The following is a 26135-nucleotide window of genomic DNA, read 5'->3' on the forward strand; positions in this document are numbered from 1 at the left end:
GTACTTGGCAGACCAGACAGGAGGATCATAGATTTGAGGCCATCCTCAGCAACTTAGCAAGACTATTTCAAAATGAAAATTAAAATAGGGCTGGGGGTGTAGCTTAGAGGTAGAATGCCCCTGGGTTTAATCCCTAGTACCAAGACAAGAAAAATACCTTGAAGATGGATGCAGTTTATTTTTTTCTCTTTTTTTTCTTCTTTTTGTTTTTGGTGGTACTAGGGGTAGAACCCAGAGGCTTTCTACCTCCAGGCTATACTCCCAGACCTTTTTTATATTTTATTTGGAAACAAGGACTCACTAAGTAGCTGAGGCTGGCTTTGAACCCGTGCGATCCTCCTGTCTCAGCCTCCCAAGCGTGGGGATTACAAGCGTGCACCACCACGTCCGGCTTGGATGCAGTTTAATTCCCCCAAATTACTCCAGCTATAGCAGCAGCCCTTCGGCACCAGCAGCCATGGAGGTGCTCACCAGGCCTGTGAGAGCAGCCCGCTGCGTGGCACCCCAGGGACAGGCTGAGAGGACTCCACCAGGCCCGGAGTAAAGGCCACTCAGCCCAGGCCGCCTGTGGGTGCTGGGTAGAGCCCATCCTCCCCCAGCGACGGAAGTGCGTGGTCAAGGAGCACCAGCAAGTATGGTGTAGAGCAGGTTAGGTTATGCCAAGGATAGCAGAGGTCACAGTGAGCTTTTCTGGGTACAGAGACAGAAGTTGAGGGGGAAGCCTCCAAATCTCAACCCCTGACACGGTTAAGAGTCAACTGTGTTAAGTTTAACACAAAATATAAGTGCTTGAGAAACACCTAGAGGGCACCAGAGAGGGGCCGGCTGCTGCCTGGGAGGGAGGAGGGTGGAGGGAGGAGGGAGACCCAGCGGGGCATGGGAAGGCAGATCCCCGTCAGGCCTGGTGGGACCCTGACCACCACTGCTCACAGGCATCCAGCTCTTGAACCGAGCGGGTTCCTAGATCCTACCCAAGAGCCCACACAAGAACTCAGGAGGCAAGAGAAGGGCGTCTCTCCTCGTCCGCGGGGTCCCTGGGGCCACTCCGGCGAGGCGCCCTCCTCTCAGGCGTGCTCAGGGTCTGGAGCAGGGCCCCGCTGCGCCAGGAGCACAGTACGAGGGCAGACGGGCCGCTCCCACTCTCGTCCACCCCACCGCCTGCCAAAACTCCACTGCAGATAAAAGCCAAAAGGCGCTGTACACGAAGGCCACCCAGGGTACCAGGTCCTCCTGCGCCCTGCAGCCGGGGCAGAGCCGTCAAAGAAGAGGGACGGTTCAAGCCACTCGAGGACTGGCGAGATGGAGATCGGCAGGGAGGCTGCAGTGGATGGCGGCTGAATGCAGGGAGGCGCTGAGGGCAGAGCTGAGGCTCCCGTGAAGGACCCGGGGACAAGAGGCACGGGAGAGCTGCAAGCGAGAGTGAGCGAGAGGTGTCCAGGGACGGGCCATCCATCGCCTGACTCCCCACCCATGGCCGGAGTGCCTGAGGACACTGCTGATGGCCTCCATCAGCAGGTGTCCACGTCTCCTTGGCGCATCGCAGAGCAGCTATTCACAGAAGCCATGCACTCTGCTGTCTCAGGGGCGACTGGCGTTGGAAGCTGCCGTTCCATTTAAAAACTAGACACAGAATAAACACCTGTGCCAGCAGCTGCAGCCAGGAGACGTGGAGGATCTTCCCAGGGGCCTGGTGACCACAGCCGGCTTGGCCAGAGAAGGCACAGCTGTGTGGCTAGGCCCTGGCAGGCTGAGCACATCTCCCTCCCTCCCTCCAGACATGGCCAGGCCCAGCCCCTCCCCCCCGAGGCACACCCCCAGGCTCACCAGAGGCTGCTTCCCCATTACCTGTCCGCTGCTGGCTCCAGAGCGTAGAATGATCAAATCTTCAGGGGAAAGATAAACCTAACACTTCCTCACCCGGTAAAGACAGGAGTCGGTGGAGAGGAAATCCCGGCAAAGCTGCTTGTACAGACAAACCAGGCAGCCTCGAGCCCAAGCCAGGCCAGGAGCCCGGCTCCTCCCACGCCGCCCTCACACACTTCTTCTTTCTCGCTTTTCTTTCTTTCTGCAGAGTTGGACCCAGAGCCTGCCGTGCCAGGCCAGCGCTGCACCTCCGACTGGGTGGGCCCCACCCCACCCCTACTTACACGTGGGTCTTAAGGACTGAAGATCCCCTTCCGGGTTGAGCTCACCTCCTGGCTGGATCATGGGGAAGTCTCTGGATGCTACTCCTCCTCTCGAGGCAGAACCCGCTGTGCTGTGCCCCACCAGCTTGCTTCCAGAGCCCAGCCCCCTCCTCCCTTGCCAGAGGCTGCCGCTCCTGGGCCCCCACCTTCCGGGAACCAGAAAGGCACGCTTGCTGCCCCGGCTGCGGAAGAGCACGTCTGGCTTCCTTACAGTAAAGCCTTCGCCCGCCCGGGAGTGAGACACAGGACCAGTACAACACAGGCGGCGTGCACACAATGGCCAGAGCGCAGCTCCCCGGCCCGCTAGCTGAGCGCACAGTGCTCCGGGTGGGCAGCGCCAGGCTGCTTTCTAAAGCCGCCCTGGCCCCGCAGCGCTGGAGCACATTTTCCCACAGAAGCCATGTGAGGCCGTGGTTCCCAGGCTCCCTGTGTAGGCCCGAATCTCCTGCTGACCAGGACTATAAAAACCTCTGCCTGCACACACATCCACGTTTCCGCCGGCCCCTCTCAACAAGCGCCTGGCTTTATCTGTGGGGGGCGACAGGGAGCGTGCTGGGCCCTCAGGACCCGGCACTTTGCAGCAAGATGGCCAGGTCACAGGGACAGGGCATAAAGGCCAGCCCAGAGGCTGGGGACCAGGCAGGCAGGGAGCCTGGCTGCCAGCAGCTGCCCCGGCCCAAGCCCCACAGCCTTACCTGGGGACCTACTTCTCAGCCTGCCTCGGTGGCCCTACATGGAACAACGGCATAGCCTCCTGCGATGAACACACGAAAGAAGCCAGGAGACCTTTCCTCTGGACACTTACAATCAGAAAGGAAGGTGGAGGAACAGTAAGCATGTTTTGGAAAAGTGGCTGCACGGAATGCTCATGCTGCCTGGCATGGCTGCTGCCGCCCAGGCATGCTCCTGAAAAGCGTCCCTACCCCCCCCAGGAAGAGGACCAGCCCTGTGGCCCGAGGCGGGGAGCCACCCGCCAGGACGCAGCGTCCTCAGAGAGGGTGCTGGAGCAGGCAGAGCCGGAGCCAGGGGCGTCCCACACTTGGGGAGGCTTCCTGAAATCATAACGTGGATGCCATAACACAGATCCATGGATCCCCTCCTCTCTCGCTGAGAGAAGCGAACTTTCAGTGGTGAGTAAAGATTTGCGGCCATGATTAAACTGGACTACTCACACAACACCTGAAGCTTATGCGTTTCCTACAGCAATGGACGCCTCCAACAGCCGAGAGGAGGGTCAGGAAGAGCGCAACGCCTCCACCTGTGAGGCCCGCGCCTCGCGCACCCTGCTTCTGTTGCGTGGAGGGAGGTTTCCCTACTCCCAGCTTAAGGCTGATTAAATGACAGGATCATCCTTACAAATAGCACGGGAAGCGCAACTCCTTTTATTCAAAAGACTAACTCCAGCACAGAGCTGCAGGATCCCCGGGTCTGGGCCCCAGGTGCGAGCAGGCTTGTAACTCAAGACGCATTCCTTCTGGCTTCCCACAGAGCAAGCCCAGAAGGGCGGCCCTGCCTGCCGCTGCCACCAGGGCTGCCAGCCCCTGCCAGCCTAGAGAAAGCAGCCCTGCCAAGCAAGTGCAGGCAGGCAGGGGCAGCAGGGAGTTTCTGGACACTGGGCCTGGCTTCTCCGTGACTTAGATACAAGTTCAGGCGGCAGCCGCGCTCAGCACAGAGTGACAGAAAGTGCACACTGCTCAGAGACATCAGCACCCAGCTCTCAAAGACAGCGAGCAGATTAAAATCACAGAGCAGCGGCGGGCGCGCGCAGACAGCGTCCGTGAGCACCGTGAGCACCGAGCGAGCCCTTAGAGGAGGCCTCTAGGCAGCCGGGGGCGCCTCAGGACGGCGGGCGCTCGGGAACGACAGGGACTGTGGAGCGGAGCGAAACATCTCTGGCTATTTCCTTTTGGGATCAGTCCCACTAAAAGAATTCCTTCACACAAAATTGCTTGAAGACAGAAAGCAAGCCTTGGTTGTCTTCAGCCGTGCTCTCCGTTTGCTACTGCACGCCGCCCAAGACGTGAACTTAGCAGCCGAGTCGCTCACGTCCAGGACTGCTCGGAGCAGCCGCTGGCTGGGGAGCAGGAGGAGCAGTGCGAGCCCCAGCCTGTCCTGGCGCACAGCGTGCGGGGCAGGCGCCACGCCGGGCACAGGGCGGCGGGGACGCCATGGCTGCCACGCACTCCAGAGCCACCCCCACGGAGACCCGGACCCTCCCACGGGCGCGGGGGAGGGGAAGGTGAAGACCTTCACATGGCATCAAATGGCAAATACGTTTTCACAACTTGAAAAGCTCATGACAAATAATAAAATAGACATCAAAGTGTGACTTACCCCCATCAGACACAGTTGCAGACTGAAAGAAAAGAGAGAAAGACATGGGTTAATTAGGCCTCATGACAACAGGAAGGACCAGGTGGGCGCAGTGCGCTCCCTGCAGGAGCCCTGACCGGGTGAGTCAGGCCTGGCTCCGCCCCGCCCGGTGACTCCTGCAGGGAGGAGGTCACCGTCATTTTCCTTTGAAAAGAACAGATCCCAGCACGTCAGGCCTTACAGCCTCCTACCAGCCTCAGTGCCAACCACTTAGGCTTCCCTGTGGGCCCGCATCTGACAACCCTGCCTGGGGTGCCAGCCACGAGGGCCCTGACGAGCGCCCACTGGCCTGCAGGCCCACCTGTGAATGCCCACCGACAGCCCTTCCCCAGGATGGGTGGGGCCCGCACCCACAGGCGCCCCAGAGATGGTGTGGGAGCAGCCCTCAAGGAGGACGGGAGGGTGGCTCTAAAGGCCCAGGGTTAAGGACAGGCCCCGGGACAACAGCCGCAGAGCAGTCCTCTGAGGGGCCTGGGAGGGCTGTCTGGGCGCTCCCAGGAAGACCTATGGGGACGCCGGGGGCCAGGGAGGTGGGGAGCTGCTGGACAGGGCAGGGAGAGGAATCTGGAGAAGGGCTGAGGGAGGCAAGCACTGAAACGGGGAGCAGGGCTGCACCCCCGGTGGGGTGTCCTGGTCCCGACACTGGCCACAGCCCTGAGAGTGGACAGGAAGCAGGATCCGATGGCTGGGTAGGCAGGCCCATGTCTGATGTCCCCCACATGCAGTCCTCTGCTGCCCTGACTACAGCACACAGGCGCCAGGAATGCGCCCTGCCACTGCCTCTGAGCGCACCCAGGCCCAGCCTCCCAGGCGCTGCCGTCCTGCCCCATGCAGCGCTTGGGCCTTGGGGGACTGCTGGGAGACTGGCACTCAGGGCCTCTCCTTCCAGGCACTGGCGATCAGATGACCGCAAGAGATGGCCGGATGCAGCGACTGGAATCGCAAAACAGAGCTGGCACCTTCCTGCATCCCAGGCCGCCCGCAAGCAGGGGAGACCACTAGGGCTTTAAGGCCCCTCAGGCTGAGGCACTTGCCTCTAATCCCAGAGCTTGGGAGGCTGAGACAGGAGGACTGCAGGATTGAGGCCAGCCTTGGCAACTTAGCAAGACCCTCCATGTTTCAAAATAAAAAATAAAACCGGGAAGAAAGGAAGGAAGGAAGGACGGACGGATCCCGCGCCGTTTAAATTGGAAGCCAGTGAGCCATATTAGTCCAATGTGACTCTGGCCCTGCCTACCAGACCATGCGGGCCAGCCAGCCAGCCGTCGGCACTCCACAGGACTGCTCCCGAGGCCCCCACTGCCGGTTCAGGTGGAGCCCACACCTGCAGGATGCAGAGGGCCCGCCTCGGGGGCATGTCTCTCCCCCAACCCAGAGGCTGTCCTCAGGCATCGGAAGCCCTTCCTGACAGCGGCTGCCTCAAACCGTCCCGGGGCCTTGTTCAAGCATAAAACCAGAGTCCAGAGGGTCCTGACCTGGTCCTGACCACGTGCCACAGGCATCCTCTCGACTCCCATCCCATCGGAGAAGGCCGACACTGCCCAGCAAGCAGCGTGGGCCTCCTCTGGAAAGCGGCCACCCTCTCCGTGCCCTGACCACGTGCCACGGCGCGCTCCCTTCGGACCACGGGCAGGTGGTGTGCACAGCCGCGCACAGCCAGGAGGGCTGCCAACAGCAGTGGCTGCAAAACCCGCCTTAAGAGCACAAGCTTGCCAACTGCGGGTGCGGCGCGCGTGTTCGCAGGTCAGGGCTGAGGGGAAGAGCCCAGGAGGGGCCTGGAGGTGGGGCGGGGGCAGCGCGCTCCTCCAGCAGGGCTGCTGCCAGGGCGTGTGCCACACAGGTGACACCCACCCAGTGGAGTCCACACACACGCTTTTTAAAATTATTTTTTCAAACAGTTCTGGATTTATCAGGGAAAAAATAGTACAGAGACAAACATGCTTTTAAATACTGCTCCCAAAATTTTAGGCTATCCCCATGAGGCAAGAAGGCAAGGAACTGGGTGCAGCGAGACCCCCAGGGCAGGCCGCCCGGACGCGAGCCTGGCCACCGCATGAGGGCCGGGACTACTGTCCCCGGCCACAAGGCCTTCAATGGGAGCTGTCCTGGGGCAGAGATGGCCTGGCTCCAGGTAGCACCAAACAAGCATGCGGGAAGAAAGCCTTCAAGGTCCCCCAAACCACACCACCCAAACCCATGCTCACCACCAAGGCCCGGGGCCACACGGGCAAGAATCCGCAGACAATGGCCTCAGATGCCAGGGAGACCTGCGCAGCATGCCAAGTAGTCGTGAAATGGGCCGGACGGTGGCACACAAATGAAATCCCAGTTCTCGGGAAGCTGAGGCAGGAGGGTCACAGGTTCGAGACTAGCCCAGCACTTTAGCAAGGCCCTCAGCAACGCAGCGAGACCTTGTTTCAAAATAAAAAAGGGCTGAGGGTGTAGCTCAGAGGTAGAACCCTCTGGGTCCAACCCCTAGTACCACCAGCAAAACAAAACAAACACACATAACTAAAGGAATAAAAAGTGCAATAAGAAAGGGGCAGCAAGATGGCAGATTTGAAAGATGATCACAGAACACTGGATGAGGAGAAGTGTAGCTGCTGAAGCTCAAACCTCAGGTTAAACAGACACTCAGGGCTTAAAGAAAACACTGGGGAGTTGGAGGACGGTGTTCACAGAACACACTGTGTGTAGCACAGGGCAGTAAGTCGCAAAAGCAAGAACAGAGAACGAGCAGGACAGACACAGGAGCTGGGGGAGGCGAAGCCCAGCCCACGGGCGGCCGAGGGGCCCTCCGCCACGCCCGAGGGATGGCAAGGGTGCCGCCCGCCCAGGAGATGTTGCCAGGTCCCATCTATGTCTTGGTAGTTAGCACTTTCCAGAGGGGACTCAAAGTCTCTGACCAGGGCCTTCCCTTCCCTCAGTCTGGGTTCCAAGCCCAAACTCTAAGGAAAGTTCTAGAGACTCCGGGAGCCACGACTGGTAGACTCTGCTCTAGGACTTCACCTACTAAGGCCAATGAGAACACGGAGGTCACAGATAACAGCCCTCATCTTCTCAAGGTCCCTGAACTCTGCACACAAAAAAAGACGAGCCAGTCGCTAGGTGTAGTGGCACTTCCCTGTGATCCCAGTGCTTGGGAGGCTGAGACAGGAGGATCGCAGGTTTGAGGCCAGCCTGGGCAACTTAGCAAGACCCTGCTTCAATATTTGCAAGAACAGAAAGTGCTGGGCATGTGCAGCTTGGCAGTGGAGCAGCCTGCAGGAGTCCCTCTGACACGCCGGGCACTGCGCTCTCCTGGCACCCATGAGGGGCCTGTTCTCAGGGCTCACTGTCACCCTGGTGGTAAAGTCGGGTGGGCAAGCACAGCATCACCTGGACCCAGGGCCACGCCCCCTCTGAGCTCACACACTCGGAGAAACAGGTGACAACGAGGTGATCTGTAATCACTATAATCTAAAGGCTTTTGTTCCACAGCTAAGGTTTATTCTATTCCAAGAGCGCACCTGGGAGACAGCACTGTGCGCCACACAGACTGCACCAACAGCCCGACGCCCGCGCCCTGACCGGGCCACAAGGTAGCCGAGGAATGTGCCCTGGAGGGGCCGCACGCCCACCCGCAGCAGAGGGTGGGGAGAGGAGGGGCGGGGAGGAATTGCCCCCTTTGCCTTGGGATGAATGACAGGTCTGACTGGGACCACAGGACCCTTCCTGGGCTGCACAGTGGCTTCTGAGCACGGCCTGGCTAACAGAGCAGCAGTCCAAGGTGGCCACGACTCAGAGATTCCCAGTCACAAAGCGCACCGTCCGCCAGCGGTACGGGCTCGCCGCACTCCGGCGTGACTTTCTGATGTGGTGTCTGCGCCGCTCGCTATCTCCAAGGTGGGGTGGCGGGGCGTGCACACGGCGGGCGGCACTGCGTGGCATCATGGCCAGGTCTGCCCCCCAGGGAGAGAGGAGGCCGTTGGGCCAGAATTACTGGCCTGTAATCAGCACGGGTAAGGGAAGAGGGCACCTGGAGGTCTGTGTCGAGTCCAAGAAAGGTGCATCTCAGCACTGTTGGAGGCTTTAAAAGTCACGCCATCAGGGTGACTGGGGGGAAATTCTATACCAGGATTACAAATATGTACACTTTTAAGAATTTGCAAAGTATGTAAAAGAAATACTCTCAGTGACTAAAAAGACAAACGATTCACAAGGAGCGTCAGAGGGCATCAGCAGTCGCTGCCCTTAGGTGGTGCAGCTATGAGTGTCCTGACAGGTGAAATCTGTGTGTCTTTAAGGTGTGCAAGGTGCTACTTTCACCTAGGGATACGCTGACAGGACCGCCATGACTGTGTGTGGAGAGGGGCTGTCCCAGCCAGCGCGTCTCAGCTGCAGAACGGTCCCCAGCACCGTCAGCACGTGGCCCCTGCGTCTCCAGAGCCACGTATTCTATAAAAACATCAGCACCCTTTGCCCGCCACCCCTCCTGGCCTGGACCCACCCGGCCCCTGACCCCATGAGCTCAGCGTTGGCATTCTGCTTCTCTTTACCTACTTCACCTACATGGAGAGAAAGAGACAGACAGACACAGAGACAGAGAGGGGCTGGGGTTACTGGGGACTGAACACACGAACAACCTACCTCTGAGTTACACCTCCAGTTACACCCTTTTTATTTTTATTTTCAAACAAGTCTTTCTAAGTTGCACTCTGGCAGCCGCTGCAAGGAAGGACCGATCTTTTCTGTCTGTACCTCCCTCCCTCAGCACGGGGCACCCCTCACGGTGCCCGGACTCCCACCTGCGACCTTGCCTGGCAAGCTTGCCCCCTGGGCTCAGCTCCACCCGCATGCCCTCTGGCCGCTCTCCGGCCAGGCCTGGACCCTGGGACAGACCGGCCACCGACACAAGACTGTCCCCAGCACACAGCCAGTGCCCTGTGGCTGATCTGGACCTCAGAGTCCTCAGGCCTGAGCCCGGCAGGCCAGCCCTGCCCTCGCCCACAGGCACAGGCACACACACGTGACTTCTTTAACAAGCAGAGACCACTGGAGAACAGAGCACGCTGGAGGAGCCACACACTTCCAGGTTCACACTTGGACGCTCACGATGGGGAACTTCTGTCATCCAAGAGACACGTGCGTGCCGCGTGAAGGCACACACGTGTGATCCGCACGCTTCTGTTAGGGACACCGGTGACAAGCGGACTGTGGGAAAGGGGTGTGAGTGTGGAGGCGAGGGTGCAGTGTACACCACACGGCCCACGCGGGCCCAGGAAAAGCAGTGATGCTTAAAAGTCAAAATGTTTCTTGTTTTAAAGTGTGCCTCCCAAATTGATTTTCAAGCTTCAAATAAAATCAGAAAAAAACTGCACCAGAACAAGGCCACAATGATGTCACCTTTCAAAGAATGTAATGTCCAACGGTCCTCTCCTAGCCACGCAGGGCAAGGGTCGAGGGCTGGGCCGTCGGTGCAGACAGCAGGTAGGTAGCAGGTGGCGGCCGCGCGGGCCAGGTGAGCTGCAAGCAGGCACTGGGCAGGACGTGGCTGCAGGCTCACAGCAGCCCGAGTACCACGGGCTCAACAGGACAGGTGGTCAGTGACCACCGACGAGAGGAACTGAGCCAATCTGGGCTAACAGAGAAACCCAGGCCAACGCACCAAGATTCCCTGGTGGCTCCCGCTTAACCTAGCAAGGGCTCCATGTTGCCTAGAAAAGAACTGCTTCTCTTCTGTGGTAGGATCCTTTTGTGTTTTCAAAATATTAAACGGGACCCCAGTGCAAGAAGAGGCAGACACTCCTTGGGCCTGGGAAGCCCTCCTGACTCTGGCCCCAGCACCCCCAAGCCGACAGAGTCAGGACACACCACCACTGCCCTGGGCATCCTTCAAAACACTGAGAGAGTGCACGCCTGCGACCCCAGCGCTGGAAGGCTGCCCAGGAGGATCCCAGTGTAGGGGCAGCCTCCGCAGCTGAGCAAGACCCTGTTTCAAGTTGTGTGCATGGATTTTTCTTTCACTCTATACCCCAATATAAAATTACAATGCACCATATTTTAAAATTCTAATAAAACTGGCTGGGGATGTGGCTCAGTGATCGTGCTGGAGCACCCCGAGTTCAATCCCTAGTGCCACACACACACAAAAAAAAAACACCAAGAGACAGGCCCAGTGTCCAGCAGCAGAGCCCGTATTTCATGACTGAGGAAGGAAAGGACGACTTGAGGTGTCAACAAACCACAACCTAATGGCCACCTCTCACAGCGGCCCCAACTACTGTCCCTGACATCCGAGGCCCGAGGGGTGGAGTCCCAGGTGAGAGGGCAGGGGAGGGCGATTCCACCTGTGGCTTCCAGCCACACACACAGCTGCTGGCCCAGGCTGTGCTGCGCCCTGCTACCTCTCCTGCACGGCCTGGCCAGGGGGCTGCGGGCTAAAGGATCTCAGGGGTGCCGGGAGGGGCGTGCAGTGGGTGGGGCCATTTTTCTTATGAAGACTCACATTTCTCATGGGTTGTGGACTTTAATGTCTCCTCCAGCAGTTCTTCCCAGCATCCGAGACTGTGAGACCCAACCATTATGTGGCTTATTATACACAAGAGATCGCTTTCTCTTGGCCAAGTGCGTACGTTTTCTGCATGAGATGTGGAAGCCAGGGCCAGTGCGTCTGGCCAGTGGGAGCCCCATGTCCTCTCTGGGCGGAAGTCCCAGCAGTCAGGCTTCTTCCAGGAGGCAGGACCAGCTCCGCGGGAGGCTGGGGAGCTTTCCCTTCAGAGCGCACGGAGCTCAGACATGCTGACCTTTGAAGGCAGAGCTTGCACAGAGCTTCTGCGCTCTGCTTGAGCCTGCTGCGTGGACCCCACTGTAAGGACGGACTACCAAGGAGAGGAGGGGAGGGGTCCCTGAGGACCACAGAGCTGCTTCAGAACAGCCCCCTCGCCTCACCTCTGGACCCGAGGTGGCCTCAGAGCCAGGTGTCGACGCAGGGGACCTGGTCCCCTCCAGCCCGCCGGGCAGCCAGCCTGGTCTCGGTCCCGTGGCTCACAGGGAGGGCCAGAAAGCGGGGAGCCAGCTGCCGCTGCCACTGCTCCGAACCACACCTTAGTGCACTCACCCGCAGAGCCTACTTGCTGCTTCAAACGTTTTCAAACATTTGAAAAGGCAACCTAAATCATTTACAGGGCACATACAAAGGGAGATTTCCGTGACTTTAAAACTCGATAAAAACAAAATGTGTAAAACATGCTTTAATGTACCATTTAGAAGGAAGTGCTGCCTGCACGTATACAAACAGCTCACCAACGAGCTGCTCCACTGAGGCCACTGCCGCCCCAAACCTGCGCTCCAAGGGCACCAGGGCTCGGAGTGCCTCCCCTGCCCTGTGTCCCGGAGTCCCAGCGCCCGCCCCAGCCCTGCCCAGGAGGAAGGATGCAGCTGGCCTTCTAAGCTGACTGACATGCCAGTCATTTCTCAACTAGCAGTTTCTCCGTCAGCTCTCTGCATAATATTTGAATTTAATATTAGAAAAATAAGATTAGCATTCCCAGAAAAAAATCAGTTTAAAATTGGTACCCCCTGACGCTCTTCTGTACATAATTTTCTTTTAACCTTTACATCAGCACAGCACAGCTAGAAAAGGAAATTAAAATTATTCTTATCTTTTTGTTGACTCTCAAACTTTTTAAAAATATTTTATGGGTATGTTCAACTTCATAAGCTCATATGACAATCATTCCATAGATTGCTAGTAGTTATATGTGTACACATATGACAGACAACTGAGGACACAGTATAAGCCACAGCGTAGTTATTTAGAGAGCACGAGAAAGTGCGACATGTTTATCTAGCCGGAATAGAGTATTTCAACAAAATTAATTTGCTCACATCTTTAAAATGTGATCGGCTGCCATGGCAAGGGAAAGGAAACCCCCGCCGCGCCCCAGAGGGCTGCTTAGGTGAGGCTAGCCCGGCGGCAGCCCGGCTCCAGCACGGTGCGGGCTCCGCGGCTCGCTCCAACTTCCACATACGAGAAAAGCAGGCTCAACTTTTTGCTGAAAAGCACGTGGAAATTCCACTGCTGCCATTCACAAAACAGACTCAAGTCCACAAGTAACCAGGAGCCAAGTTCTTAGAGTGATGCTGTTTAATGGCAAGGAAGCGCGGGCGGGCATGGCTTACCTGCTGCTCAGCAAACACGTCCGTTTCATCTGACAAGCCCCTTTCCAAATTCATTGCAAGACAAGAAAACTTCTGTAACTCGCCAGGCACCGGGTGTAAAAGACAGCCTGTCTAAAAGACGGGGCAGCGTGCCTGTGCATGTCAGGGGAGTTCAGACCTCTCCGCTGAGGTGCCATGTGCTCCCTGCGTAACCATGGCAACGGGACCCGAGGAAGCTGTGGTCTGCCAGGGGCTCAGACGCTATCTCAATTGTCTCATGCCCAGAAAAGACCGCCGTTGGTATAAATCACGCCGTGAGATCATTTTAAAAGCACTTCCTCTACCAAAGCAGAACACCCTGGCCGATGGGGCGACTCCCCAGCCAGCAGGAGCACTGTGCAATGTGTTTTCCGCAGCGCGCACGGTGGGCAGTGACTGCTTGGCGGGCACGCGCCTCTCCTCGCCCGCGCTCCTCAGCTCGGCCAGTGCCGTCCGCGTGTTCCTGAAAAGCCCTCCACGCAGTCTGATCTGCCTCGCCCACCTCCCAAAGCCCCGGACAACGGGACGCGAGCAAGTCACAAGGGCTCCTGACTTGAAAAAGGGAGGAGAAGGAGACAAAGCCACGTCCAGGGCCTGTTCCCCTCCAGGCTTGGGCTCGTCCGGGAGTTGCCACCGCCAGTGTGGCGTGGGGCTCCACTGGCTGGAGGGGGGCTCGGGGCTGGCTCAGGCCGCTCCGGCTCACCTCTGCTTCTGAGACCACACTAAAGCACAAGAACGCTGAGCGGGCGGAGCGCGTGGACAGGGCACGCGCAGTGGCCACCGGCCAGGCAAGACCTCCAGGCCTCAGCTCAAGCCTCAGACACCCTTCCTCAGGGACCTGCAGCCATCGAGGGTGGCGCTCACCCTCGCCACCCCCTCCGCAGAGCACAGGGGATGCCAGGCTGCCGCGGGCTGGGGTGGGGAACCTCCCTACAGCGGGCTCCCCTCCACAGACCCCGCACCCGCAGGGTGGGGGGAACCCGGCAGCTCAGCCCTCTCTCTAGAGCTGCCCCTTGCTCTACAGACAGGCCCACCCACCTGTGCCGTGGTGGGCCAGAGGGCCAAAGTCACACACAGCAGGCAGGGGACAGGAGCCGAAACACACACGTGTGGCCTCCAGGACCTCAGAGGACGTACCCTCTCCTGAGCCCCAAGCCCCTCCCAGAGGCAGCCCAGAGCATGAACGCTCATCCTCACTGTAAACCCAAACCACAGCCCGCCCGAAAAGGGCCCATGGCTGCCCCCGCTGGGCAGGCTCCTGTCAGCTCATCAGCTCCTCTGCCCGGCCCTTCCTGCTCGGCACACACACACACGCACACAAGGACACACGGCACACTATGAGCACACACTCTCAGACAAGCCGGAGGCTCTGTGAAGACAGTGGTCAGTTCTCGGGTAAGTGGAGTCATGCCTCCCACCCGCGCTGGTCTAGAGTTCGGGAGGGTGCCCGAGAAGACTCCAGCAGAGGCCAGCACCGCGTGGGCCAGGGCGGCGAGTGTGCGCAGGGAGCTCACGCGCAGGGAGCTCGCGCTGGACCTGGAGGGCTCTGCCCAGAGGCCCACGAGCACCACGCTTGTTTTGTCCGAGTCACGCAGGTGGGAGTACCGCACCAGCACACACCAAGGAGGGCCGAGGGGAGACAATGCCCCGGGCTGCAGTGGCCCCTGGTGCCAGGTCCCTCATCTTTCCTCCCTTGCTGTGCCTGGCCCCTGTGTGACTGGCCACTGCTGGACAGGCCGTCCTCCTCTTCTGCAGGTGAGGACAGTCTTGGGCAGAGGAGGCCAGACCCCAGCGCCTAGGCCATCGCTGCCCATTTCCTGACCCTGCATGTGGACCTGCCGGAGACCAAGGCCCAGAATCAACTGATGACAACTGGTCCCGAGGCCATTTGTCCTCGGAGTGGCTCCTTCCCCCTGCCCCAGGGGGGCCTGTGCCTCCTTTGTGTTGGGGGTCAGCTTCAGGCCCTGGGAGCCATCACAGCCCCCCACAAATACAAAGCTGGATCAGGCACAAGAACCCTGGGGGGCAGCAGCAGTGGTCCTAAACAGGATGTTAACAGAAAGCGGGCCAGACGCCAGCTCAGAACTGTGAGTCATTCTCCACCTCAGGTTCAGGCTTGTCGCCTCCCACACCAGCTACCTGGGAGCCCAAAGAGGGGAGAAGCCACCTTATGGCCGACTCGCCCCGGGTGGGCCTGGCACCAGCCATGGTGCTAGGTGTGGTGCTCCGGCCCTGGGCACCTAGTGTATGCCGCCTGGTCAGATGAGAGAAATTGCTTGCCGAGCTGAGCACCTAGTACCAGCACAGCTTCTATTACCTTGCCCTCCCCCAGGGCACTGCCAGAACTGGGAACTCCAGAGTCAGGCTCAGACACAAAGACGTTGAGAAGCTGGGGATGTGGGCAAAGGGTCTGGCCAGAACCGCAGGACAGAAGGAAGTGACATCACCGCGTGGAAGGGGGTAAGAACCGCAGGCCGGCAGGACTGACCTCAGCGAAGTCCAAGGCCCTGAAGGTACGTGGGGCCTCCAGGCCTGCCTGCCCGCTGAGCCCAGGGGAATAGGAAGACCGGCTCTCGAGGTTCCCAAAACAGAAGGGGAGATGAACCTCGGAAGCAGTGGACACAAGCTGCCCAGGCAGCCCCAGACGGGCTCGCCTGCCACTCAAGACGAGGGCACTCACACCTCCACATGCTCAGCTGTGTCCCCAACTTGCCCCGGGTTTGGTCAGCAGGCGAGACTCCTGCCCGGGCCTCCGATACTCAGGAAGCCCTGCCACTGTTCAGGTGCCAATCCCAGAGCCTCCCCTGCGCTAGTCCCAGGAAGCCCCCAGTGGTCAGGACAAGGGGGAGGGCTGCTCTGGTCCCCAGCTCTCGCCCAACTAGCTCTCCCTGACCTCTACCTGCACTCCTGATCTGAGGGGTGCTGGGCCCCACCGTTCATGGCCCGGTACTCAGAACCACCCTTCGCCTCACCTCCGTGCGCCACCCTCACCGCACTCCACCCTGCGCTTTCACATGCCTGCCAGGAGGCCAGCCAGGCTTGCCAGGCCAGGCACGTGGACTCTGGTCACTGCTGTACCTCCAGAGCCACAACGCTGTCCAGCATTGAGTCGTCCAGAGAACACCCATGGAATGAGAAAGTGCTCTGTGCAGAAAGAAATCCTGCCATAAGCCTCTGCCCACGGATCTTACAGAGAACTGAGAGAACGTCCCATGTAAACAGTTGGAAAAATAGCCTGGTGTACGAAAGACTTTATAAGCAAAAACTTCTAATTCTCCTGGAAACAGCAAAGTATGAGTTTAGGAAAGAAGGAAAGGCGAGCTCATTTTGAGCCATCTGTCAGCCCTGTCCCTAGAGAGTGAGCGCGTCCTGGCTGAGGGCAGGACAGTGAGCTGGGCCTCTCGGGGACCTTCGTTCCTCAGGGTGCCTGCCCAGGTTGTGACTCTGAGGAGGTAAGGAGGGGAGCGGGTCTCAGGTGGCATCAGAGCCACCGCTGAGGAGACCCTTCCAGCCCCTCCTGCCATCTGTCCCCTCAGGCTGCTCCCCCACACCTAGAGCAAGGCAGGAGCGTGACCTGAGCGCCCCCTGCCGCCCAGCGCTGGGCACTGCCAGTCCCTGGGAGCAGTACCTGGCGCCACAGGTACCAGCACCCCTGGGGTGAGGAGACTCAGCTCCTCCAGCAGTGCCCTAGAGGATGGCGCGATAGACAAGGACCAAGACAGTGCGGCTGGGCGCTGTGGGAGTCAGGGCTTCGGATGCATGAGGCCTAGGCCGTGGGGCTTCAGCTAGGAAGGAGCTCACGCCAAGGCAACGCCAGCGGCCAGGCAGAGCCGCTGGACAGCCCGGAGCCGTGAGGGGAGGCTGTGCCTCCTGCCGGCCGGCCTCCTGCAGAAGCAAGGCGCTCAGACCGGGACATGGCAAGCCTCTGCGAACGGGCCAAGCAGCAGGGCCCCCTTTGCGGGTGACCCCACGCTGTCATGAAAAAAGCAGGCGACAGCCTCGGACAGCACGACTGTGGCCAGGAAGACGATGAACAAGAGCCAGCCTCAGGGCCCGGCCCGCCACCCCACTCGCCCTGGCTCCAGCTCCTGTCAACTCTGATCCCACGGCGGGGCCCTTTTCACTTGCACCCCCAGGCCCCCGGCCCTGCCCAGGTGGCCACAGGACTCCAGCTGCCTGTGCGGATTCAGATCCTCCCTCCCACCTGCCCCGCAGGTCCCCCCAGTGGCACTGAACTGCACACTTAAAAATGGCTAAAATGGTAAATTTTGCTATGTGTACTTTACCACAGCAAAAATTTGACAAAAAAAAAAAAAAAAACATTTGGCTACTCTCAGCCATTTTTGTTTCCATGAACATTTTAGAATTATTTTCTTAATTCCACAAAATGCCTAATAAGATTTTTTATTAAAATTGCAATGAATATATGGGACATTTTCTAACCATACCACAACTGATTTTGCACATTGGCCGCATACCTAGGGCTGAGGCTATGCCTTGGTGGCGCAGCGCTCACTGGCATGCGTAAGGTGCTGGGTTCCATCCCCGCACCACAAAAGAGAAAACAGAATTTAGCAAGGTTGCTAATGATAGATCTATAGGTAGCTTGGGATTTTCTGTTACAATCCTCTAAGATTAACATTTTCATTTCTTCTTTGCAAGTTTTTAACTTCTATTGTTTTTACTTCCTGGGTGCACTAACTAGGAAACGCTTCCAGTAAGACTTCCAGTTGGAAGGTGACAGCAGACCCCGCCCTTAGCCCTGCTCTCTCAGAAGTGAGTGCCAGGTACCTCACAGGGGTGCTGATACCCTTGCCATCGGATTAAGGAAATTCCACTTAATTCTCTTCATGTGGAGCGGCACCGGGGATGGAACCCAGGGGTGTTTTATCTCTAAGATATACCCCCAGCCCTATTTTATTTATTTTTTTAAATTTGAAACAGGGTCTCACTAAGTTGCAGGGAGCCTCACTAAGTTGCTGAGGTTGGCCTCAACCTGCAATCCTCCTGTTTCAGCCTCCCAAGTACTGGGATTACAAGTGTGCACTACCATGCCTGGTTCCCTTTAATTCTTATTTTGTTAAGTTTTGTTTGTTTTACCATAAATGGATACTGAATTTTACCAAAATTTCCCCTGTATCTGAGGTGGTTTTGTCTACTTACTGTTAATGCAAGTTTGACTGATTTTTCAAATATTTAAAAAGACTATATCCTTGGAATAAGCACGTTTGTGCCCCTCTCTGACTTGCTGGACTCAGCTTGCTGATATCTTCCTGAGGACTCTCCCACCTGTTCCTAGCGAGCTTGCCTGCCACTTTCCTTTCTTCTATGTGTTAGATCTTTGGTGCCGAGGTTCCGGGGACTCACAACATGAGCAGGGAGATGGCCCTCCTTCACCCCTGTTCCCTGAGCGCGTGGCTCCGTTACGTAGCTGCCGCTCTCACCCACGTTACTTCTCTGCTCTGAGACACGCTGTGTGGCCCATATGTGGTCAGCTTCTGCAAACATTCCAAAATGACTAGGAAAGAATGCCTTACGGGTGCGATGCCACACGGATGTGCGTGAGTGAGAGCTACTACCAGGCCCGGGCGGTTAGGCACCTGTAGAAGGCCAGATGTGAAGGGCAGGTACATCTGCTGCGGTTTCGGGAAGTCCCCGCGCCTGCAGCCAGGCAGAGCCCCTGGGGCTGAGTGGGGGAGAAGAGCTGCGGGGAAGCGGGCCCTCGCTCTAGCGAGGCTCTCGCTCGCAGGTCTCCCCTGGGGAGGCAGAGAATGCGGTGTTGCGAGGCAGGCCGGGCAGCTGCCCGTCTCACAGTGGAAGCAGCCAAGGACGGATGGGCAGAGGCCGCAGGCAGCCACCTCAGTAAAGCTGTGACCTTCGTTCACCTCAAGCTCGGGCCAGTGCTCAAGCCCAGAAGCCCGTTTCAGGGAAAGGCCAGATGACAAGAAGGCGCTTGGGCACCAAGGCAAGTGTCCTCCGTGGCCATCACAGCGTTTCCCCAGGGAGGTCAGGCTGCTGGCTGGGGACATGAAACCGCGCATCAGGGAACGTCTGCGGCCGCGCCCCAGGCCCGGGAGGACCCTCCCGCCACCTGTCACGTCACAGAGAGGACCTGTGCCACCGGCCTGTCCCAGAACACCGCTGGCTCGTGCTGCCGTGAGGTCGCGGCCCCAGGCTGACGGGAACAGAGGAGCGAGGGTGGCAATCACCAGGCCTTGGTCCGCGGGGCACGGAGGCAGGAGACACACCGGCAGATCGATGCCCCGCTAATGGGACGGGGCTCTAACACACTGCTCTCACCAGGGCAGCCAAGGCGACAGGCCCCGGAGCACCAGAGACATCACGGGGGGCGATGGCACAGCGCTGACCGTAGCCCCAAGACTCGCGGCCAGGTCCAGGTCCCAAGCAAACAGGACACCGTGCACTGCCACGACACTCTGCCGAGGAGCAGCCTCGGTGCCACTGGGCCTGTGGACGTGCAGGCTCCATGCGGGACAGGCCGCCCGGACGCTGACCCTGTTGGGAGCCTGGTCCTGGCCCCTCTGTGGGGCAAGACTGGCATGGGCCAGTGTGGGAATAGGCCACAGACCCATGGGTGGCTCGCTGCCAGGGCATCCACCTGCTCTCTGGACCCACGCCTGGGACATGGGCACCTCCAGGCCACTGAAGAGGAGGAGGATGAGTGAGATGGGTCAGCTCAGAATGGAGGCACAGGCCAAAACGGATGCCTGGCCGGCAGTGGCCAGGGCCCCAGCGAGTGTCCCAGCCACTTGGGGTGGAAACAGAAGTGGCCCCAGGCAGGAACACACAGGGTTCAGGGGCAGGGTAAGTGGCCTGGCTGAGGGCCAGGGCCAGAAAGAGGGGTTGGAAGGTGAGGGCTGGGGAGGCCACACAGAGGCAAGAGGAGGGGCAGGACGTGGGCACTTCCCACATGGCCACAGCCCACAGATGGCCCCTGGAGGGACCACACAGCCAGGTCGGCAGGGGGGCTCGGCTGGCCCCAGAGAGCATGTGCGGCCAGGGTCTGTACACAGCCCGTGCCTCTGCTGGCTTCAGTCCTGGCTGCCTGCCACGTTGCCCCCTCAGGACCACTCACAAGCCGGCCACTCGGAGGTGACAGCCCACACCCTGCGCATCCTGCAGCGTACCCATGGGAGGGGCCCCTGCAGGTGTGAAGACCGGGAGGCCCAGCACACCTGCCCAGGAGCACCAGAGAGGACTGGAGGACACCTGGGGCTTCCCAGGAGAGCCTGCCACCACAGGGGGTGAGAGAGACCTGTGCTTCCACACTGGGCCATCTCCAGGCAAAACACCAGGAAGGACCCAGGGTTCCGCTCTGCCAGAAGCGCGAGGCTGTGGTGGTGATGGCCAGGGCGACTGCGCAGCCCGCCACCAAGCCCTGGGAGGTGGACTGCACAGGGCCTTCTTCCACGGTGCCTCTGGGCTGTCCTGAAGACCAGAGGCAAGAGACGTGCGCCAGCCCACATGCCATTCTTACAGCAGACACAGAAGGGCCTGTTGCTGGGGGGGAGGAGTGGGGGGGAGGCCCAACACGGCCTCGGCCGTGAGAAGCCAGACGGTGCCGAGGCCAGCTCAGTGACCCAAGCGCCACCTTCTCCTCCCGGGCCTCAGACCCTCCGAGGCTTCTGAGCAGTGGGCTTGGCGGCCTGGGACCAAGGCCCTCACCCGAGGGTGGGCGGGGTCCAGTTCTGCTGGATCCCCAGCCCTGGCCTGGCCTGGCCTCGCTTCCCCCACCCCGGGACAGCCGCATGGACTCACAGCTGATCCACAGAAGCACCCTAGCCTGCCGTGTCCGCGCTCCCTCAGGACAAGGCACAGGGCACTCCGCGCCCCATTCCCACCTGCAGGCACGGTGTGCCACACCCCACCCTGCCCAGCACCCCTTCCCTTCTCCTCGAACAGCAGTCAGAGCAACCCAGGGTGTGGCTGCCAGTCACCCACCTTCCTCTTCCAGAACATTCCCACACAGTCCCATGCGTGAGCCAGAGGGGCCATGGATGGGAGCACTTGCCATGCTCTCCACAGAGGGGGCTGCTTCCAACTTCCCCGAGTGTCGTCACCACAGAGGGGCCACACTGTCACACATTCACAATGGAATGCCTCGTGGCCGTAAGGTGACCAAGCTAAGACCACAGGAGGAAGATGTGTGTGTGTGTGTGTGTGTGTGTGTGTGTGTGTGTGTGTGTCACTGGGGATTGAAGCCAGGGTGTTCCACCACTGAGCTTTACCCCAGCCTTTTTCTTATTTTGGACAAGGTCCTGCTAAGTTGCCCAGGCTGGTCTCGAATTTGTGGTCCTCCTGCCTCAGCCTCCCAAGTCCCTGGGATTACAAGTGTGAGCCAGTACACTGGCCTGTATGACTAAATCTTGAAGTCACGGTGCATGTTTCAGAATCGGCACGCTGAGGCATAAGTATGACTGCATCTGTTAGAATTTAAAACACAAAACAAGAAGCAGAAAGATCGGCGGGTGCCGAGACCAGGGGAGGGGGAGGCCGAGCGAGCCAACAGAGCAGGGTCCTGGGGCGGTGTCACCCTCTGCTCGAGCCCCCCAGGCCGCGCGTCCCCGCACGCGTCCCAACTGTCCACGCTATGAGGGTGGGCCCTCGCTGCGAGCCTACACTTCTCCTGGGCGCCTGTGCTCTGCGCACCACGCGCGACGAAGACGACTACCTTCTCGCGACTGCGGGAGGGGTCCCCGCACTGGAGCTGCTGCTCACGGCTCCTGTGAATCTAAAACCGCTCCACAGAAGAGCCCCCGAAATGATTCTCTTCCAGGGTCAGTGCCGTGTCTTTAGGACAACTTCAATAAATCCACAGGGCTAAACACCCTCGTCTGAACAGTGCCTGCGTGGGGGGCTTCAGGTAGGAAGGTGGAGCGAGGTGCCCGGGAAGTTCTCCTCCAGCCAGTGGCTCCTGCCCAGGGGAGACCAGGGTGGACCCGAAGAGCCAGGTGCTCGGGAGGCTGGTCTGCATCTTCGGACCCTGAGGAGGGATGCTGAAATGGACCTACCTCTAGGTCGTCGAGGGAGCGAGTGATACTGAGCCTCTTGGACCTTCCGAACGATCTCCGGGCAGAAGTGCGCTGAGAAGTCTGGGCGAATCCAATTCCCCGCCCAACTTTGGAGTTCTAAACACAAACACAAAGGAAAGGATGCGTCAGCCTGGCCTCCTGCAAAGACCGTTCAGTTTCGCTCTTCGGGCTGCACAGGAGCAGAGGACCACTGCAGGAGGGAGCTAAGGGGACTAGTCCTCAAATCAGCCTGGCACAAACTGCTTTCGTGTATTTACATGATTAAAATGCAAACTTAAAAGAGCCAGTCGTCCTAGGGTTTCCCGGCACTTGCTCTGCCAGCTGCCAACAGTGCGCCCCAAGCATCACCCCCCAGGCCCACTCTAACCAAGCGGCCAGAGGAGAGCCTGCCTCAAAATGGCCACGGAAATAGCAGGCCGGATGTTTGGGGTGCAGAGCGGGAACAGGAAGAGCAGTAATTATCAGCATAAAGGCTGGTTCTCAGCAAGGTCGAGCTCTTGCATAATTTTCTGAGCATTTTAGGAAATAAAAGCACCCCTAAACATTCCACTGATGTATGAAGAACAAATCAGCCCGATGCATGAAACACCAGCTATTAAGACATTTCTCCCTCCAGAAATGCAAACCAGCCAACTCACCAACTGTCTATCTGGTGTCTTTCATGATGCCAGGCACTTCTCCACTGTGACACGGATCTAGCAACTAGCAATCGGTTCTAACAATAAAAGCTCACAGCTGGCGAGCAGATTTCCTGAGCACTTGAAATCCTGAGAGCCACTGCAGGCACCAAGGCGCCAGCACCGTCACCCAAAGGCCTCTGGCTCCTTCCACGTGCACCAGAAGCTCCTGCGTCACAAGGGAACCTTGCAGTGACCCCTGGCAAAGCTCCGGGGCTCACTGTGGCCCACAGCTGCCTCCCCCTGGGAAAGCACAGGAGTGACATCCAGGCGGCCCGCACTCTCTCCCCACCCCACAGACACAGCAGAGGAGCAGGTGCAGTCTTCCAGGGACTGCAGGTGTGCCACGCCATGCCTCTGGTTGGCGCTGTCCCACTCAAGTGCTCCCCATCCGGGGTGCTTCCTCGGAAGAGACCCAGCCCCATGCCTGGCCCTGCCATCTGCATTCAATTTCAGAACCTGCCCTGCAGCCATGTGGCCACCCAGCCCGTGTCTCAGCCCCCCTTGGTCACCTCGGCGTCAAAGGCCCCGGTGCCTCAGACACTCAGAGTCCCTTCCCCTCCCACCCCCCAGCTGCCACAGAAACCCCACCCTGCACACACTCGAGGTCTGTGGCCCATCTGCACACTGGGCGGTGAAATCCGAACGCAGTCTGGCCGGGACGCAGAGTCAGAGCAGAGGGGAGTAGCACGGGGCAGGCCCAGAGAAGGCCACCAGGAGGAGCGCAGCGTGGTGCAGTACCTGGGAGACTGAGACAGGAGGACCTCAGGTTCACAGCCAGCCTCAGCAACCTAGTGAGACTCTCAGAAACCTAGCAAGACCCTGTTTCAAACAAAAAATAAAAAATGGTGCTGGGGTGTAGCTAGAGGGTGTTTTGGCTGTGTGGAGAACGCGGCTGTGCACAAGGGTCTTTGAGCCTCTGCTTTCGGTCCTTTGGGGTAGAGCTCAGAAGTGAGCTCACTAGGGATGTGGTGGTCCTACTACTAATTTTTAAAGGAGCCACCATACTGCTTCCATAGTGGCGGCACTACCTGACATTCCTGCCAGCAGTGCAGCTGGGATCCCCCACACCCCCACCCTGCACTCTCCAGTTTGGGGCTGTTGGTTCGTTCTGTGATAGCAGTCTGCGAGGTGCGAGGCACTGGTCTGCCGTTCAGTGACACCGAGTGTCTATGCGTGCACTCGCTGGCCATTTGGACGCCTTCTTTGAAGAAAAGTCCATTCCAGTCCTTTGCCCTTTCAGTCAGGCTGTTGAGTTAAAGGGGCTTTCTGTACGGTCTGTACATTAAGCTCGTATCAGAGAGTGTTTGCAAACACCGTGTCCCAGCGAGGGGAGGGCCTCTGCATGTTGTTAGCTGGGTGCTTTAATAAGCGCACTATTAACGTTTTGGTGTGATGCAGCTTATGAATTACTTGTTGCCTCCGGTGCAGGAATTTAAAATACCTCATCTAAGCATCTCAAGCCCGGATCACAAGCCCCTGCCGGGTAGGGCTGTGTCTTCGGTGGTCACCACTGCCCCCACCCCGCCCAGAGTGCTGGTATATAGTAAGCATTCACTCAGCATTTACTGCACAATAAACCCACTAAGACAACAGAAACCACGTCAGCTGAAGGTTTTCCAGAGATGACAGCAGGTTCTGAGGCCTGCGATCCTAAGCTCACAGCTCTACGTCTCCCAGAGCTCCAGGCAGGGTCCACCTGGAGACAGACGCCACAACACCCACTAGCAGAGACAAGCCTGGGCCCAGCTGACTGTCCAGGAGAGCTGGAAAGGCAAAGGACCCCAGACGTGGAGAGGAGGGACTGTTCAAACTCAAGGCCCGAGGGAGGCCTCCTGGACGACTTCTGGGAACCCTGATGGCCTGGGGGAGGGATGCCTCAACAGGGAAGAGCATTGCCATGGCAACATCTCAACAGTGGAGAGGAGGGACTGTTCAAACTCAAGGCCCGAGGGAGGCCTCCTGGACGACTTCTGGGAACCCTGATGGCCTGGGGGAGGGATGCCTCAACAGGGAAGAGCATTGCCATGGCAACATCTCAACAGGCGGCCCCTCCAGGGCCCCAGGAGGCAGAGCTGCCTGAAGACCCAGCTGGGGAGGGGAGGGGTGCTGAGGGTGTAGCTGAACGGTGCGCCCTTTATGTCTGTTCTCATAAATCTCCATGTAACAGGAAGGATTGTAAGCCCAAATAAGATAAATCAGAATCACCAACATTCCACCTCGAGGGTAAACTGACAAAATGACCGCACCGGCTAGGGAGCGTTTTATGTGTGAACTGCTGAAGGATGGCTTGCGGGCTGTGGGAATCGCCTTCTTGAAGAAGGAGGAAAAGCGACCGGGTCTTCTGTTCAAGAGAGAAAAGGCTGAATGCATAGGGAAGGACAGCACGCCGCCAGCACAGCCAATAGCGTGCAGACACTAGGACCACGGCTCAGAGGAGGCGCTTCAGAGAGGACAACAAAGCAGTGGCTTGCACGCAGTAAGGAGCAGACAGCGCAAGCCTGAAAAGCCAGCACTCACAGGCCAGGGAGCCAGAGCCAGAGCCCGGGAGCGCCACGGCACTAACCGCGCCGTCCTCCCGGCAGCCGCGCCGGCCCATCACAGCTCTTTCTTGGCCTCGCAGAAGAACCTCAAGTTGGACTGGGAGCCGTCCTACCATCTACAACTTCTACAACCCTAAAAGGAGCCCTGAACACGCTTAAATGAAAGAACAGGAAGTACCCGGGCAGGGCGCACAAGGTGAATGATCCCTGCGACTGAGAGGCTCAAAATGAAAAGTTAAAACGAGCTGGGGTGAGCCAGTGTGGTGCGCACACTTGTCACCCCAGTACTTGGGAGGCTGAGACGGGGGGATGGCAGGTTAACCGCCGGCCTCAGCTACTTAGTGAGGCCTTCGCAACTCAGTGAGACCCTGTTTCAAAATAAAGAATAAAAAATAGGGCTGAAGGTGTAGCTTGGAGGTAGAATGCCCCTGGGTTCCGCCCCAGTAAAGAAAAAAAGGGGGCTGGGTGTGGCTCAGTGCTAGAGCACCCTTGGGTTCAATCTCCAGTGCCCATAAATAAATACATAAATACATAAAATGCACAGAAAGTGGTGATGCGGGGAAGCCGATTCAGCTATATGGTGAGAGGGAAAACAGACCTCATCCCTAAAGGCGTGTGGCTGTGTGCGCGTGGACGTACGGGCATTGTGCATTCCAGGCAAGCACTCTACCACTGAGCTCTCCGGCTTCACATCTTAGGAACCTTCAATCCTTTTTATTTTTAAGACAGGGTTCCCTAAATTGGCCAGGCTGACCTCAAACTTGTCATCATGCTGTCTCAGTCTACTGAATAACTGTGATTACAAGTGTGCACCACCAGGCCTGGCTTTTTTTTTTAATATAAGATTCATACGCCAGGCCTGGTGGTGCACATCTGCTAGTTCCAGTACCTTAGCGGCTGAGACAGGAGGGACACAGATTCTAAGACAGCGTAAGCAATATAGGGAGAATCTCAGCAACCTAGAAAGACTGTTTCAAAACATCACCTAAAAAGAGCTGGGGTATAGCCTGGAGGTAGAACACCCCGGGTTCAATCCCCAGCACTATAAACAAACAAATCCATGCATCAGAAAAAGGAGAAGGGAAGAGAGGAGAGAGGGAAGAAAAGCTCTGCCTTTGATTT

General features: G+C 58.4%; 1 protein-coding gene across 3 annotated transcripts in view; it reads right to left on the reverse strand.

Annotated features, from left to right (window-relative positions):
* Positions 1 to 26135, reverse strand: part of RGS12 (regulator of G protein signaling 12) — a gene marked incomplete at both ends in the record, with an annotated part of 77772 nt that overhangs the window by 39533 nt on the left and 12104 nt on the right. For 2 of the 3 annotated variants that reach the window (XM_080697424.1, XM_080697425.1), the window contains 2 exons: positions 4521 to 4542; positions 21773 to 21889. In XM_080697424.1, the coding sequence (XP_080553550.1) occupies positions 4521 to 4542; positions 21773 to 21889 (139 nt within the window). Of the gene's footprint in view, positions 1 to 4520; positions 4543 to 12722; positions 12777 to 21772; positions 21890 to 26135 lie in introns of those variants that run through there. The other variant, XM_080697426.1, reaches the window with a different exon arrangement.

The sequence above is a fragment of the Muscardinus avellanarius genome, assembly GCF_963383645.1.
Source record: "Muscardinus avellanarius genome assembly, chromosome: 6".
NCBI lineage: Eukaryota > Metazoa > Chordata > Mammalia > Rodentia > Gliridae > Muscardinus > Muscardinus avellanarius.